Source organism: Rutilus rutilus (genome assembly GCF_951802725.1).
Source record: "Rutilus rutilus genome assembly, chromosome: 7".
Taxonomy (NCBI): Eukaryota; Metazoa; Chordata; class Actinopteri; order Cypriniformes; family Leuciscidae; genus Rutilus; species Rutilus rutilus.
This window is the reverse complement of record NC_140221.1, coordinates 26,175,571-26,194,033: the sequence shown is the minus strand read 5'-3', so window position 1 is coordinate 26,194,033 and position 18,463 is coordinate 26,175,571. Positions and strand designations below refer to the sequence as shown.

Genomic DNA, 18,463 nt, shown 5'->3' with positions numbered 1-18,463 from the left:
CCCCCACGTGTGTATGTGTGTGTAGTCGTTCCAGCAGAGCAGCGTTTACAGGCCGTGCAGGCAGCCGTGATCCTGCTGCCTGATGAGAACAGAGAGGTTCTACAGACGTTGCTCTATTTCCTCAGTGATATTGCATCTGCGCAGGAAAACCAGATGACTGCAGAGAGTCTGGCTGTCTGTCTCGCACCCTCCATACTGCACCTGAATGCCTCCAAGAAAGATGGAGCTTCACCAAGGTGTGTGTCACATTTTGCCTCCATGGCTTGTCCCCACAAGAAAAGCGATTTAATGTTCTAAAAAGTTGATGGAATGTAAACATCAAAACAGAATGGAATCAAAGATTACAACCAGTTTTTGTAACAGCATTCAAAATGTCCTCCAATCTCTCTCAGAACAGTTTTTTTTTTGTCAACTTTTTGGTTATTTTTATTTATGTTCGGTTTGGTTAAAGGCTCATGAGCAGGAAAGGTGGAGACAAGCCAGTCCAAAAGGACTTAAGTGAGAACATGGCTGCCACACACTGCCTCAGTCACATGATCACGGAATGCAAGAAGCTGTTCCAGGTAGCCACATTTTAATTTCTAATGTCATTGTCTGCATCCATTTCAAGTCTTCTTGCATATTTAGTATACATTAACAGTGGCAGGAATTCATTTTGGGAATCATTTTTGCACTGATCAGCTTTCTGTCCCCGTTTCTTTCTGCAGATCCCGCATGAAATGATGCTCCAGTCTAGGAATTCTTATGTGGCAGCTGATGCCCAGCCATTGCCTCTGCACGGGTTCGGGGTGAATGCCCTGGGCGAGCCTGTGGATTATCGGGCGTACCTGGAAGACAACATTCAGTGTCTTCTTAGAGAGGCATCTGAGCGGAGTAAAGGCTGGCATCATGCCCATGGACCCGACAGCACTGAACTGGCTTATAAAAAGGTAGAGATACAGACATATCCTCAGAAGTGTCTCTCTAGAGCATTAATTACATAATATAATGACATTTCATATATATATATATATATATATATATATATATATATATATATATATATATATACATACATACACACACACACACACACTTGTAATTACTACTTATAAATGAATACAAGCAAATTATTATTATTTTATTTTTTGCTGCTATAGCTTTGAGACTTTAGTGTAAACACTTTTGTGCATTAGCTAATATACTCTTTGAGTTTGCTGTCAAGTCCAATATCGTTTTTTACTGCTCCACATGACATTGTGACAGGTTCACACAACATATTCAGCTGAAATGGGATACACACACTCTTAAAGTTGCGATGAAATAAAAGTAGTTACATACATTTCAGTTAAACGTATTATCGAAAAAGACATGTGTAGTGCCATGGTTCAGTCCAAGATGTTGCTTGGATAGAGACAGATCTGACTGCAAGCTTGAGGCAGAGAAACTGCAAGAAACCAGACTAGATGATTTGAGAGGTCCGGCACTCGAGAGAAGTCTTGTCTTTTCACTGGAAGATTGAGAAATGACATTTTGATAAAAAAAAATCAAAAACAAATTTTCTTAAAACTCTTTAACTAAAACTCTACAAAGTGATGAAAAAATGAATATAAAGAAAACAAATCTGATTTCAGTTGTTTAAATAAATTAGTATAAATACACCTCTGCAACTATTGGTGAGTAACTACTGTGGCAGCACTCTCAGCAACTCTGTGAAAGAGGAATGGAAAAACATGAGGCAAGGATAGATACAAGTACATTTCCAGGTCACTAAATACCAATTGGAGTGTGGTTGAATCAATTTAGAAATGATTAAGAAATGGAAAGGAGCATGGCACAGCTGTAAATCTACCTATGGCAGGTTGTCCTCAACATTGACTGTGCATGAAGGTTACAAGCTTTATATAAATAAATATTTTTTTCCTTCTTTATTATAGCATAAATTTGTCTTGAATTATTTAATGTCCATTAAAAAAACTTTGAAGGTGTTCAGTTTAATTCCCTCAACCAATATGCATTACAGCTTCTCTTTTTCTCACAAACGACATAAGGTCTTAACTCCTTTTAATGTGAATGAGTTTTTTCATTTTGACGGCTATCTAAAACCATGCACTGCAAGACAGTAACGGTTCAGAAATCACTTAATGATTTTTGTCGTTCTTATGGACATTCAGAATCTACCCTTATATGTCTGAATCATTAATAAACCACATTCATCGCACATTCATAAGGGATTCATAGAGCTACGGCTTTCCTGTAGCTCAAACAGTAGAGCGTTGGCGCTTGCAGCACCAAAGCCATGGGTTCATTTCCCAGGGAAAGCAAGAACTGATAAGAATGTAAATGTGTAACTTGAAATGCAGTTGTAAGTTGCTTTGGATAAAAGCGTCTGCCAAATGCGTAAATGTAAATGTAAAGGTGTTTTTAATACTTTTTTTCTGTAAATGTTATTTATATTTCAGTTATACAGTTTTAGAGCGGATTATGATAACAATTAGACTTTGCAGAAGAGTGAAAGCAAATTAAGAATTAAAGGCACAATATGTAACTTTTTTGCTTTAAAATAGCAAAAATCACTATATCTATGTTATATATATTTTTTTGTTGTGTACTTACATTATCCCGACTGTTTCCAACAACTTTCAAACCAGGAGAAATTTGTAATTTAATTCGAAGACACGTCCCGTTTCTTTATTTCCGTTTTGTCGCCGTCAATGGAGTCATATCCGCGTTGTCCCTGGTTTCCGCTCGTACTGCCATAGCAACCAGAGCTATGAACCAGAGCCCTCTGATAGTAACCAAAGCGACAGACACGGACAACTGTGTAGTTCGCAATGTCTATTTGCATGCTGTTGTTGTTTCGTTCAAACATTATGGACCATGGCAAGCAGACTTTGGATAAAAAAAGGAGAACTAAAACGAGAATCAATATCAGCGTGGTGATGCCTAGAGCTCCCATAGACAGTATATAAACGAGAGCTCCACGTCCGAGACTTCGACCGCTCCTACATGTACTTTATTAAACAGGTGAGCACATTTACATAAAACTAATCAATGTTATAGTTCAACAATGATAAAATGTTAGAATATGATCTGTATGTTATTCTAATGTTGATCTAGCTTACTGCTAGTCTCATACAGACAAACTAATACATACATTTCAACACATTCAAATTCAGTTTAGTGTGCTAGTGTAATGTTAGACTAAGTGAAACAGCGCTGCGTTACCTCACAAGTTTAATTTGTCGAATAAACTGACCTGTGAGTTGTAATTCTGCACCTGCGTGTAGTTCGGTAGAATGAAATGTCCATATTCCTTTTGTATCCGCGGGACTCGCGTCGCGTGTGGAGCTGATAGCTGTCTCTTAGCAATCCCGAACTGCTTCATATCACAGTCATGATAAAAACATTGATGTATTCAGTCATCCATAAACATTATTAGATCGGTCGGCTTGACGTTGACGACAAGATCCATAATTCTTAGCAAATGTTGCGTCATCAAACTACGCCTTTGTTATTGTAAAGAGGCTAGCGACCCCTAGCGTCGAAAAATTCCATACTGTACGTTTAACATGAATGTGTTACATAATGGTTTTGAAACCTCTTTGAAACCCTGTTTAATTGCTGCTGGTTTTATCTTGTTGCCGATGCCAAAGCATTCTGATAATTCCAGTGTCTGGAAAGATTACCAGTCATACCCTCTGAATTATGACAAATTGTGTCAGAATGACAAGAAAAATTATATTTATTTATGTAATAAACTGTATTATTAGGAAACATGCTTAACAAACACCTATGTTTCAGTTTTACAATTTATTTTATAATTATGTGGCTGTTAAAAGGCAATCAATGCACTCAAAATGGATTGAAGATATTTTTTTGTTGCTGTCTCTGTTTGTCAAACAGTTGGCCAGTTCGCATCACTCAGGGAGGCTGAAGCGTACATGCCCACAGTAGACAGATGTACCCTTCTTGTCTCTTGCCACCTACACCAAAGACTGAGGATATACAAAGACGGTGCACTCGTATTACTATGAATGGGAGAAACTGCAAGTCCCGCCTTCTAAGTAAAAGAGCCAATCGCCAATTGCGTCACTGCAGCTGCCGTTAGAAGCTCCGATTGTTATAGAAACAGTCAGTGTTCTGAGACGCCCGCTTACATTTGAACTGGCTGGTCCAGCCTGAAAAAAGTTTTTTTTCTTTTTTTGGGGCCATGATTTCAGCATTTAGAAACAAAATTTATGAGACAGTTGTTGTCAGATTTCATTGGGGATTTCAAATATGAAATTTAATCGTAAACTTCATGAACAGCTTCGGAGAATTTGACGTTTTCCCATTCAAAGAGATGGGAGCTGTACTTGCATAACTGAAATAGCTGCCCGAGAGGCGTTTCAAAGATGGCCGCCGAGTGTAATGATTGCCTGAAAGAGACTTTGCTTGCACTCAGGGCAATGAGATTTTACAGCATGTGGCAGTTCACTCTGTCTCCTCTTAGATTAATCTGCAAATATCAGATGCCCAAGCACCATGAAAACAGTTGGCACAACTGAGTTTAGACCATCTGCCATCAAACCGCCTGCTAAAATGGTTTCTCTTAGATTCAATGGGCTCACTGTGGCGGTCTGCTGGTTGTTTGCAGGTAGGAGACGGGCAGCCAATGCGTCTATGGCGCGTTTCGGTGGAAATAGAGGCCCCTCCTGCTGTGGTGCTGCAGCGTGTCCTGCGAGAGCGCCACCTGTGGGATGAAGACCTTCTACACAGTCGAGTCATTGAGACTTTGGAAAACAACACTGAGGTTTTCCATTACATCACAGACAGCATGGCTCCACATCCACGGAGAAATTTCATAGTGCTCAGGTACAGAGTTACAAAAAACTCTTTTAGTGTGATCAGTTTGATTCGTTGTTGTGCCACATCCAAACACAAATGGGATCAAATAAGAATCTGCCAAAATAAGTAAGTAATTTGGACTTCTATGCAGATTTTTTGGATCCATTAGAATCCTTAAAGGAACACTCCACCGTTTTTTCATATTAAAGGGATAGTTCGCCCAAAAATGATATTTAAGCCATGATTTACTCACCCTCAAGCCGTTCGAGATGTGTATGTCAATCTTTTTTCAGACGAACACATTTTCAGTTATTTTAGAAAATGTCTTAGATCTTTCAGTGGTTAGAATGTGAAGCAATGGGGTCCAGCTGCTTCAAGACCGAAAATGTGCACGCATCCTTCACAAAAGTAATCCATCCGGCTCCAGGGGGATAAACGAAAGCCTTCCGAGGGTAATCCGTGCGGTTTTGTCGTAAAAATATACATATTTAAAACTTTATAAACGAAAATAACTGGCTTCCGGTGGCGGTCGGCGCGCGTTCATGGAGATGGAAGCGTCGTGACGTAGAACGAACGTGACAGCGCAGCCAGAGAGCAGAGCAAAACAAAACTCTACGTTCGTTCTATGCACGACGCTTCCTACGCTACGTCCTACGTCATATGCCAGCAACCATCTCCGTGAACGCGCGTCGACCGCAACCGGAAGCCAGTTATTTTCGTTTATAAAGTTTTAAATATGTATATTTTTACGACAAAACTGCACGGATTACCCTCGGAAGGCCTTCGTTTATCCCCCTGGAGCCGGATGGATTACTTTTGTGAAGGATGCATGCTCATTTGCGGACTTCAACGAGCTGGACCCCATTGCTTCACATTCTAACCACTGAAAGATCTAAGACATTTTCTAAAATAACTGAAAATGTGTTCGTCTGAAAAAAGATTGACATATGCATCTCGAACGGCTTGAGGGTGAGTAAATCATGGGCTAAATATCATTTTTGGGCGAACTATCCCTTTAAACTATATTATTCCCTTAACTAAGACGAGTTGATGCATATCTCTCTCGTCTCAGTGCGTGCACTCAATCGCTCTGGTGCGATTCACTATCACTTTGATAGCACTTAGCTTAGCCCAGTTCATTCATTAGGTTCCAAACAGAGATGAAGTTAGAAGCGACCAAACACCTCCACGTTTTCCCTATTTAAATACAGTTACACGAGTAGTTACACGACCAAGTATGGTGACACAAAATAAAACGTGGCGCTTTTCTAAGCGGGTAAAAAGGATAACTATAATGTATGGCGGAATAGCACTTGGGAGCACTTCGACTCGGCGCAGTAAAAAGTCATGTTGGTTCTAATGACAGAAGTGAGAGGGGGAGAGGATTTTTCAGGCGTGACTTTTTACTGTGCCGAGTCGAAGTGCTCCCAAGTGCTATTCCGCCATACATTATAGTTATCCTTTTTACCCGCTTAGAAAAGCGCCACGTTTTATTTTGTGTCACCATACTTGGTCGTGTAACTGTATTTAAATAGGGAAAACGTGGAGGTGTTTGGTCGCTTCTAACTTCATCTCTGTTTGGTCCCTAATGAATGAACTGGGCTAAGCTAAGTGCTATCAAAGTGTCGCCGCGCGCCAGAGCGATTGAGTGCACGCACTGAGACGAGAGAGATATGCATCAACTCGTCTTAGTTAAGGGAATAACAGTTTAATATGAAAAAACGGTGGAGGATTGTGGATCCTTTAAGGATTGTTGGTTCCAAACTGATTCTTTAGAAATTTCTGAATAGAATATTGAATTCAATGAATACCCAGTTCATTTTGTGATTTCAGAAGTTTCAAGAACAGTATGTCCTTCAATTACAAATAATTATTGAGGGGAGAAAATGCATATTTTTATTTAATTATTAAAATATTATATGAGAAATGTATTTTTTTATTTTGTGTTTATAGCATTTCAGTTTTGATTAGAATTAGATTTTTAATATATTCATAATAGTTTAAATATTTAACGGAATGTAATATTTTTAATGCAAATATTTTATTAATTATTAATAAAATATAAATTGAAATGTTTTTTAGTCATCAAGTTTGCAGATGCCTCCTGGTAATCCTGGTAATGGTAGTATTTTGTGTTACAGACGTTGGTCTAGTGATCTTCCAAAGGGGCTGTGCGTTCTTGTGTCCTCCTCTGTGGACCATGATAACGTCCAGGTGGAGGCAGGGTTACGGGCTGTGCTTCTGACATCACGCATCTTTATTGAGCCGTGTGGAATGGGGCGGTCCCGGCTCACACACTACTGCAGAGCTGATCTACGGTAAGACACACCGGCACATGACTGCATGTGTTTTTTGATGCTCCTCAATACACTGAGCAAAAATAGCAGGCTAATGTTTACAATAATATTAATTGAAGGTCACCATGAATTTGAATCTTTTGTATTTCTGTTCCACAGGGGGCGCTCTCCTGATTGGTATAATAAAGTGTTCGGCCATCTGTGTGCGATGGAACTTGCCAGAATACGCAGTTCTTTCCCAGTTCTAACAGCACGGGGACCTGAAACCAAACTCTAAACCCACTCGGGTTAAATCTAAAACTATTTTGTAGGAGAAAGAATAAGAATTATGAGAGTGCAGGTGTAAAACAAAGATGGCTGCGCAAGTCGGAAGGTGGAAAGTAAGAACGGTAGTGAATGTTTTAAACTGGGAATGAATGACAAAGAACACAGTACTGAGTAGAATAGTAGTTGGACTATGCAAACAAATTAAACCCATTGTGGTTTTAAAAGCCATGGATGATTAATGTGAAAAAGCTCAAGCTCACAATCATACTGTTGATACTGCGTCTAATCTTGTATGTGTTTTGTTTGTGTAATTGTTTATATCGGTTTGTGTTAAGCGGTGTGTCTCGATACCTTAAAATCTTTGTCTAATAATCCAGTGTGGTCTGTCAGACCCCTCATTGATTCTCAGGGTAAATGTAAACAAGTGTTGCTTTTTGACTTGCACAGGAATTTCGTCACGTTGCAATGATAATGACCGGTTGGCAAAGGAGAAGCAGCCAATCATCAAACATTCATAACATCATATGACACGTGATGTGCTGTTATAAGCTCCCTGTGTAATTTGCATTCTGTAGGACACTTTTTGCCATTGAAATGACTAGGAAAAAGTGTCCCAATCAACCCAAATTCTTTTGTCTCCAAACATTTCTGTGTGTTTATGAGTGGTGCTGTTAAGCAAAGTGAGACATCTTCTCCACGGACACAGTACATAACTGATAATCAAAGATAATCTGATGTATGCAGGCCAAATTGCAAATGCAGTTATTTTTGTGACCTCAATCCCTTTCTTCCTTTTCCACCACCCCCCCTTTTTAATTTATTTGCGTCAGCCATTTGCATGTGGCAAACTTCATTTGTGAAGTTTTATTAACTTAACGTCTGCATGGAATCCATGGGAATGATATTCAAGAGACTTTCTTAATACAGCTTTACGTTTTCACATTTTTATCACCCCTAAAGGTAAAAATAATTTTTTATACAATTAGATAATTCTCTTTCTTATCACTGTTATCTGCTATTATTATAAGTCCTAACTGCCTAAGTGCCTATAAGCAACTAAAGAGAAATTTGCGTATGTGTGTTCGTCTTTTGCCTCATAACTGTCGTGTGCTGTTTCACCAGGGCATTATGTAATATCAGTATTTTATTTATTTAAAAGTATAACTGCATTATACATGTTGTTTTAAGTGTACTGCCTTGAAATGAAATGATTCAAGTGCCACAGTGTGGTTATATGTGCTTTGATTTGTTTCTAATGTACAGAACTCTGGTCCATTTACCCATAATGTTTAAGTTGTTTCAAGTCTTCCTCTTTTTTGAATGATAATTCAGTGTTAAACACAGGTGTCATTTTTGTTGATTTGATTGTCATTTTCAATCATACTCTCTTGTGTATCGTGCCAACTTATCCTTTCGTGCAATGAGAATAAAGGAACTTTTCCAGAAAAAAAATTAAAAAATTGGTGTTTCTGTTTTGGCTTTTATACAGACAGAAGGTGTTAAGCCTGAAAACAGAATTTAATTCAACTAACAGGTGTCTTGCGGTGAGCAGCTATCCATTTAAATCGCATTGGTGTCCTGCTAGCACTGTAGGACACTTAAGGGCACAGATTTGGTTGGCAAACAAACATGTCAGTAAATGTATTATAGAGCTGATGATGGAGAACTCCCATTTATACAAGCTGCTTTTCTACAGTATTTATTCCAAATGAGTTTGATTGATAGAGTAATGACTAATTCTGAGTCACAGTCTGTGTGCTGACAGTCTGCCCTGTCGCACTGAAAACTCCTTGTGAGCTGTCATTTCTCTGGGGAGATAAAGTGCTCCTTATTTTTGCCTCGTTAATTAAAGTGTCTAAAATTGGCCAATTATGCTGTATTGGCAGACTAAAAGGAGACCGTTCCCAAGCACCTTTTAATGTCGCATGAGTGAATTGTTTTTGAATAGGTCCGAAAATATGTTCAACAATGAGTTGGATTAGTTAAAGGAAATTCAGTTTGTTTCAAATGTCAGAGCACAGACATCTGTCAAATGCAGAAAGTGAAGTGAAACCTTATAGCCTATCATTACAGGTGCTGTAAGTTGTTTTAAAATGCCCAAAGTTTTTATCCCGAAAGTTCTATACCCAGATAGTTAAATTGTCCTCATATCACCCCGATCTCTGTAACAGCTTTAGTTTCTGTAAACAATAAAATAAAAAGATTTGTTTAGCTAATCAGAAGGTATTTGTGGCGTTTTCTGCTTGTCGACCATTTGCCGTGTTCACAGCTTAGACCATGGTGGGTTTGATGAGGGACGGTGCGAATTGACACAATTTGAACTGTCAAGAACAGCATGCAGCTAAACATCCTAGAAAAAGAATAGGACGATAAAGGGAAATAAAGAGACCAAAAGACGACCACCAATGCGAATTCCCCCCTGCCCCATCGGAGGTCTGTGCACGACACTGCTGTAGGCTATGCATTCATATTTTTCTCTTGCTTCATAAACTACATCCTGATTTTATCTTAAGACATTCACAAAAACATGCACAACATAAGAATATCAACGAATGCAACCAACTGCTCAATTTAACCCAAGAAAGAAGTTTGGGCAATAGGAGCCTACAAAATAAACACTGCAACCAATTGCATTTAACCAAACATTTTATTATATAATATATTCAGGGAAAGAGTTTTTCCTTGAAGGACACTCTTCATATAAACTCATTCAACCATGTACAGTACCAGTCAAAAGTTTGGAAACATTACTATTTTTAATGTTTTTGAAAGAAGTCTCTTATGCTCATCAAGCCTGCAGTTAAAAAAAACAAAAAACAACAACAAAAAAACAGTAATATTATGAAATATTATTACAATTTAAAATAATGGTTCTCTTTTTTAATATACTTTAAAATGTAATTTATTTTTGTGATGCAAAGCTGAATTTTCATCAGCAAGTACTCCAGTCGTTGGTGTCTTATGATCCTTCAGAAATCATTCTAATATGATGATTTGATACTCAGTTATTATCAATGATGGAAACAGTTGTGCTGTTTAATATATTTTTTTGGAATACTTTTTTCAGGATTCATTGATGAGTAAAACGTTAACAACATTTATTCATAAAAACAGCATTTATTCAAAATAAAAACATTTCTAACAATATAAATCGTTACCATCACCTTTTATCAATTTAACGCATCCTTGTTGAATTAAAGTACTAATTTCGTAAACAAATAATAGTTATTGTTCACAAACTTTTGAACGGTAGTGTATATTGTTACAAAAGATTTCTATTCTAAATAAATACAGTTCTTTTTAACTTTTTATTCATCAAATAATCCTGAAAAAAGTATCTCAGGTTATAAAAAAATATTAAGCAGCACGACTGTTTCCAACATTGATCATAAATCAGCATATTAGAATGATTTCTGAAGGATCATACCAAAGACTGGAGTACTTGCTGATGAAAATTCAGCTTTGCATCAGAAAAATAAATGACATTTTAAAGTATATTAAAAAAGAGAACCATTATTTTAAATTGTAATAATATTTCATAATATTACTGTTTTTTGTGTCTTTTTTTTTTTTTTTTTTTAACTGCTTTTAACTTATGCTTGATGAGCATAAGAGACTTCTTTCAAAAACATTAAAAATAGTAACGTTTCCAAACTTTTGACTGGTACTGTACATGAGGGAAAAAAAGATATGTTCATCTTAAAATGTTCAAAATAGCCATTAGATAGATAGATAGATGGATAAATAGATAGATAGATAGATAGATAAGCTGTGAAATTGTTTTTGGCTAGTAGAAGTTCTGAATGGTCGGTAATTTAAAAAATGTGTAGCCAAACTGGCCGGTGAGTGAAAAAGTTCATTTCAAACCTTGATTATGTATTTAGGAAGAAAAAGAGAGCTTGATAAACTTCACTGGATAATGGCTGATCAAAAATCTCTCCAAACACACATCCAAGAACTTCAGTCAAATTCTTATCCATACAATGACGACAGCAAAAACATTACAACTCTACACCACAAGTAATGCATCAGTTACTGGAAAATAAGTTAGTGCACACACTAGGAGCATTGAGTAGTGAACACACATACCTGGAGCAGTGAATAGTGAACACACACACACCTGGAGCAGTGTATGGTGAACACACACACACACACACACACACACACACACACACACACACACACCTGGAGCAGTGAGCATCCACTGCTGTGGTGCCCGATTGGGGGCGATTAGGGATTAGGTGCCTTGCTCAAGGGCACCTCAGTGGAGGGGTGGAAGAGAGTGCTCTTCATTCACGCCCCCACCTACATTTTCCGGCTGGTATTGAAAATCAATTAGTAAAAAGTACAATATTTGCCTCTGAGATGTATTGGAGTAAAAGTATAAAGTTGCATTAAATGGAAACACTGAAGTGAAGCAGTAGCTGAAATTCGCATTAGTACAGTACATGAGTAAATGTACTTAGTTACATATTCCACCACAAGAAACAGAGCATATGCCTCAGAGGAGACCGGGTCTTGAGTCGACAGTCGAGTCAGCCTGTTGCTGCAGGATAGAAATGGGAGTACTAAAGAAAGATCAAACACCTCCCACAGGTCTATACGTTTTTGGGCATGATGATTTCATGGTTTCTGTCCAGTACCTGAACCAGAAATTAAATAATGAAGATGGATCTTAAGTGCAAACTCTAATCTTAAATTTGTGTGATTTTTTTTTTTTTTTTAGATCTATCAACTGAACCATGTAGTAATTACAGCAATTGCACAAGTTCCTATAAACCTAAATAAAATAATCATATTTAGTATTTGGTTGCAGATTCTTTGATTTTGATGAACAAAAATGTCCCTTATACTAAAGATTAAAATCTGCATTTTAAACTCCAATATGTTGAAGGACAGTGACAAAATAACCCAAAATTGATTTAGATCAAATATCTAATGATAAACATTAACTAAAGCAGACTATTATTATACCTCTATAATTATACCTCACAAAATACCTCTATTATTTCAAAATGCAGTCATTTTATCAATTTACCAGCGAGTGTGCTTGTCCCAACTTCCAGTTGATTTGGTATTACCAAAGTCTACTTTAAAGAAATCTCTCTTCAACCCATCATCAGTTTGTAGATCATAAACAGGGAAGGATTTGTTTTATGCACATTGTTCTTCATTCATGACTAAAAATAATAATAATCTTGTTTTCCAGTAAAAATATCTAAACATACATGTTACAAGGTAAATAAACCTCTGAAGAAAAATACATGAGGACCAATGTCTACTTGAGCAAGGCACTTACAATGAACCCAGCAATCCCCAGGTGGGGGTCTCCCATTTCAAAATGACTTTGGATATCAAAGTATGTGCTAAATTACGAAAAATATAATGTAAGGTCCTGTTGATCCACTGAAGCGGTTTCCTGTTCTTTCGAGCAGCTTGGCTCGAAGCCTGTCACAGACTAGTGGTCTTTTGGAGTGCAATTATTTTCCTTTTGTGCTTCCTCTGTGTTATCTCCAGCTACAGGTTAAAATGTAACACTGAGAAGAAAAAAAATAGATTCATTTGACTCGCTTTGAAAAATTGCCTGTGGCAGTTGGTGTGGCAGGTTGCACATATGCATTCTGCAAGTTTTATCCACATGGTCACAAATGAGGTTGGTTTTAATTCAATGCGCTGTACACACCCACACTCTCTCACACCCTGTCCTTTTCTCCTCTCAGTATTGATTGTGTCTCATCTGTTGTATCGATTAGATAAATAGATTTTCTGATAGCTTGGTTGGCTCAGGTGGCAGAAAAAGTAATGGAGGCCACATTTCAGGCCTGTTTGAAAATATTTCTTGTACTATAGTTTGTTAAATCAGACTATACCTTAATCAATGACAGCTGACTCTAGCCTGGCTCCGCCCTCCTGCGTACTTCCGCTCAATTTTATTTCCCTTCAGTACTACGTCTGGGATTTTGGCGGTCCAATCAGCGAACAGAGGGAGTGCCTGAGAACGATGACGTTGAGGTCGTGCGCTAGTTTGAGTTGTAGGGTTACGTCACGACCAAAGGTTAGCGATTGGTAATGGCAGATCCAGAGTGACTCTGGGCAGATCCAATAGTTTTAAACTTCAACAGAGTACCCGCCTACAAGGAAGTTAACACTTGTCAATGGAGAGAGGCCAGACTCTCTGTACAAATGAAATGTACGAGAGTCTGGTAGAACCAGGCTAAGCTGACCCTACTGGGTCAATTTTTTGTAACTGCTAAATGAAGCATTGGCTGTTACTGATACAGCATTATAAACATAATGGTTGCATTTGAATCGATCTGAGGTCATTATAAACATTATTAAAATTAGCCTCATTGGCTGATTTGAGGACCTGTTGAAAATTATACGTGGTAAATCAAAACAAAGACCATGGCATGCCCACGGTCTGATGTACACTCACCTAAAGGATTATTAGGAACACCAGTTCAATTTCTCATTAATGCAATTATCTAATCAACCAATCACATGGCAGTTGCTTCAATGCATTTAGGGGTGTGGTCCTGGTCAAGACAATCTCCTGAACTCCAAACTGAATGTCAGAATGGGAAAGAAAGGTGATTTAAGCAATTTTGAGCGTGGCATGGTTGTTGGTGCCAGACGGGCCGGTCTGAGTATTTCACAATCTGCTCAGTTACTGGGATTTTCACGCACAACCATTTCTAGGGTTTACAAAGAATGGTGTGAAAAGGGAAAAACATCCAGTATGCGGCAGTCCTGTGGGCGAAAATGCCTTGTTGATGCTAGAGGTCAGAGGAGAATGGGCCGACTGATTCAAGCTGATAGAAGAGCAACTTTGACTGAAATAACCACTCGTTACAACCGAGGTATGCAGCAAAGCATATGTGAAGCCACAACACGCACAACCTTGAGGCGGATGGGCTACAACAGCAGAAGACCCCACCGGGTACCACTCATCTCCACTACAAATAGGAAAAAGAGGCTACAATTTGCACGAGCTCACCAAAATTGGACAGTTGAAGACTGGAAAAATGTTGCCTGGTCTGATGAGTCTCAATTTCTGTTGAGACATTCAGATGGTAGAGTCAGAATTTGGCGTAAACAGAATGAGAACATGGATCCATCATGCCTTGTTACCACTGTGCAGGCTGGTGGTGGTGGTGGTGGTGTAATGGTGTGGGGGATGTTTTCTTGGCACACTTTAGGCCCCTTAGTGCCAATTGGGCATCGTTTAAATGTCACGGCCTACCTGAGCATTGTTTGTGACCATGTCCATCCCTTTATGACCACCATGTACCCATCCTCTGATGGCTACTTCCAGCAGGATGATGCACCATGTCACAAAGTTCGAATCATTTCAAATTGGTTTCTTGAACATGACAATGAGTTCACTGTACTAAAATGGCCCCCACAGTCACCAGATCTCAACCCAATAGAGCATCTTTGGGATGTGGTGGAACGGGAGCTTCGTGCCCTGGATGTGCATCCCATAAATCTCCATCAACTGCAAGATGCTATCCTATCAATATGGGCCAACATTTCTAAAGAATGCTTTCAGCACCTTGTTGAATCAATGCCACGTAGAATTAAGGCAGTTCTGAAGGCGAAAGGGGGTCAAACACAGTATTAGTATGGTGTTCCTAATAATCCTTTAGGTGAGTGTATATAGCTCACAACTCTGGGTTATTGATCTATCTAAAAAGTGTGCTTACAGGTACAACGAGCACTTTTAAGGATGACATAATAATTATGCCATAATTTGCTGGTTAGTGGCATAACAACTTTGAAAGGGATTCAGATTTTTGTTTAAAGCCACTTTGCAGCAAGTAAGATTTCTCCCACAATTTAAAGACATGCAGGACAGGTGAATTGAAAAGAGTGCGAGTGTGAATGTGTATGTTAGACCTGCGATGGTCTGGTCGTCAAGGGTGTTTTCATGCTCGAAAACTCGAGCTTACATACCTGCCTGTCATTTTCAAGTAATACTGAAGATGTTGATTAGCTTGTTCAGGCGTGTTTGTTTAGAATTGGAGCTCAACTCTTCAGGACAGTGGACCAGCAAGAACAGAAGTGAAGAACCCTGGTCTAGTGCATGCAAAAGAAAACACAATTGCATTTTTTTCTAAGAATGTGTTCTGTCACTGTGTGAACAGTTTTTTAACAGAATACATTCACATTTGGGTAAGACTATGTTGTCAGACTTTATGAGACTAAACAAAGTCAAACCCCAAACCTTCAGCTGTGAAGGGTCCAGCTCAGTAAACAGATGACTGTCCTGGGATGTTTTTTTTAGTAAGACTGTGGGGTCCAGGGAGATCAATGAACTTCTTTATTTAGTAAAGCTGCTCTCTGCTAATGAAGTCTATCCTAAGTCTTTCTTAAAAGACATCCTCTAAAAGTTGATTTTGTGGCAAGATATCAAATATGTCAGTGCAAGGAGTTAGTGCTGCCAAACAGGTGTTGTGTAATGAAATATAATGAAATAATTATAATTTATTCATTGCAATAATTTGAGTTTTATATTCATTTTACATATTGTAGACAACTGACAAATTACAGAAGACAAATGAAAGCAGTGCGTTTCATAAATAATACACTCACACAATAAAAGAGCAATTTGGAACAAAAATATAATTTGATACCAGCGTGAACACCATAATGATCTGAATTTTGGATTAAGTGCTATGATTGGTTATTTTTGGTCTGTCTGTACATTTTCTATCCTGACAGTATGCAACTGCCATATTTGCTTCTTTGTTTTCCATTCACATCCAAACAAGCAAACAAAAATGCAATTAAATCAGTCGGAAGGGTTCCAATCCTCAGCCCGCCGGGTCCGTCCTGAACCTCTGACAGCAGCAGAGTTTGGCTTTCCCTGCGTACGCATGCACTGCTCCAGGTCTATATGGCAGTTGAAGTTTAATAGGTTTGTGTGTAATTTCTTTGTTTTTCAATAAGGCTTGATATTACATATTAATTGCATAAGTATATATTGTTTACGATGGTCTGCTGGTTAATGTGGTCATGTGTGCTCTCATTTCTTCACCCCTGCAGGCTCTTGTAAGCCTTATTAGCTTGTGCTGAGGATGAGAGCATTGTGTGTGTGTGTGTGTGTGTGTGTGTGTGGTCATTTATTCGGTCATCTATTAACATTTTATTCCTCATGGAATATTAATCTCAGAGCATGTGCATATGCATGGTGTGTGTTTGTGTCAGTTAGTCTGCTGGCAGCGAAATTTCAGACACTGTTTAAGTCTCTGCTGAAAAGCGCTGGTTGTGATAGTGTACAGGATGGGGTTCAGGGCGCTGTTTATTGGAAGGATAAAAATCACCACCCACAGAATGATGGTACCTGGAGGAGACAGAGAGAAAGAGAAAGAGAAAAAGAGAAAGAGAAAGAAAAAGAGAAAGAAAGTGCAGATTAAACCGTGTTGTCCAAGGGAAGAACTGCAAAGCCATTCTAGCTGATAAGTGTTCATGTGTGCTCATGGCGGTTGAATGTCTAATCCTCTTTCTGCCCGGGGGTTTCAGCTCCTCAGCCATCGACTAACCAAAATGTGCCTCTTTGCTCAGACCGGCTACTTGCATTACTTGCATGTTTCGGAAATGACATTTGTCTACAGATTTTTACAAGGAGTATACAGTTAAATCTGGATTCAGGCTTAAAGGATTCAGCATAAAGGAAAAAAAATTAAAACGGCTTATTGTGTCTTGATAAAGTCAACAGCTCACTTGGTTCTTTTGGTCCAGACATTTAGTCCTGGTTTACTTAGCGAACACACTGTCATTTTTAACACCAAACCTAAAGATACAAAACAAAACAAAAAACGGCTTTTATGACTTATATTTTGTGGCAGAACTTACCGGTGTATGTGCATACATATGTTGGTATTTATTTTTACCAGCTGAGAACTAATGAAGAGTTTCTGTCCTTTTTAGGCTCGCATCTCGTGACATCATGTTTTTGGTTTGTTTAGATGTCTTTGGTCTGTGTTGCGTTCATATTATAGTCAAACCACACCAGACTTTCTTTGGAAGCGGACCAAGACACACCTTTTCAGGCGTTTCGGTCCGCTTGTTTGGCGCGCACCAGGGTCCGGATGGCAAATGAACCGCACTAACAGAGCAATTGCACCAGAGTTTGTTTTAATTGAACCAAACCAGCCAAGTGTGAACACACCCTAAGACCTGTAATTCCCCTAGAAAAGATACCATACTCGTAAAAAAAAGTTAATATTCTTTAAAATTTTGCAACTTTTAATTGATTTAATGAAGAAAATGCCAGTAGACAAGATCATTGCGCCCTTTAAATAATCTGAAATTATATCTGTACCTCTGTTGTATACCATACATGTGACCCTGGATCACAAAACCAGTCATAAGTCGCACGGGTATATTTGTGGTAATAGACAACAATACATTGTATGGCTCAAAATTATAGATTTTTCTTTTATGCCAAAAATCATTAGGATATTAAGTAAAGATCATGTTCCATGAAGATGGGTGGTGTGGCGCAATGGATAAGACACATGCCTTTGGTGTGAGAGACCTGGGTTCGAATCCACTGTGTGACACCAATGTGTCCCTGAGCATGCTCCAGAGGCGTGCGACCTCTGACATATATAGCAAAAATGTAAGTCGCTTTGGATAAAAAAGCGTCAGCTAAATGAATAAATGTAAATGTAAATGTAAGATATTTAGTAAATTTCCTACCGTAAATATATAAAACATTTATTTTTGTGAGTGAATGCAGCACAATCGCAAACATAAATGGACAACTTTAAAGGCGATTTTCTCAATCTTTCGATTTTTTTGCACCCTCGGATTCCAGATGTTCAAATAGTTGTGTCTCGGCCAAATATTGTCCTATCCTAACAAACTATACATCAACTGAGAGCGTATTTGGTCAGCTTTCATGTGATGTATAAATCTCAATTTCATAAAATTGCTCCATGTGACTGGTTTTGTGGTACAGGTATATGTAAACCTGTATTATTCTCTTTAAGGTTTTTTTTTTTTTTTTTTTTTTTTTTACACTAGACTTGTGTACCAGTTTGTCCTTTTAAGAGTATTGCCCCAATGATAAGCTGCTGTAC

General features: G+C 38.3%; 2 protein-coding genes across 4 annotated transcripts in view; one reads left to right on the top strand and one right to left on the bottom strand.

Moving 5' to 3' along the window:
* stard8 (StAR related lipid transfer domain containing 8) overlaps positions 1–8,817 on the top strand; it is a 60,779-nt gene extending 51,962 nt beyond the window's left edge. For all 3 annotated transcript variants that reach the window (XM_084413920.1, XM_084413921.1, XM_084413922.1), the window contains exons 9-14: positions 26–236; positions 452–563; positions 708–929; positions 4,619–4,836; positions 6,951–7,127; positions 7,266–8,817. In XM_084413920.1, the coding sequence (XP_084270046.1) occupies positions 26–236; positions 452–563; positions 708–929; positions 4,619–4,836; positions 6,951–7,127; positions 7,266–7,383 (1,058 nt within the window). In that variant the 3' untranslated portion in view covers positions 7,384–8,817. The remainder of the gene's footprint in view (positions 1–25; positions 237–451; positions 564–707; positions 930–4,618; positions 4,837–6,950; positions 7,128–7,265) is intronic.
* A 7,070-nt stretch (positions 8,818–15,887) lies between these two features.
* rxfp2l (relaxin family peptide receptor 2, like) overlaps positions 15,888–18,463 on the bottom strand; it is a 36,771-nt gene continuing 34,195 nt past the window's right edge. The window contains exon 18 of the mRNA XM_084414885.1: positions 15,888–16,719. Within this exon, the coding sequence (XP_084271011.1) occupies positions 16,580–16,719 (140 nt within the window). The 3' untranslated portion in view covers positions 15,888–16,579. The remainder of the gene's footprint in view (positions 16,720–18,463) is intronic.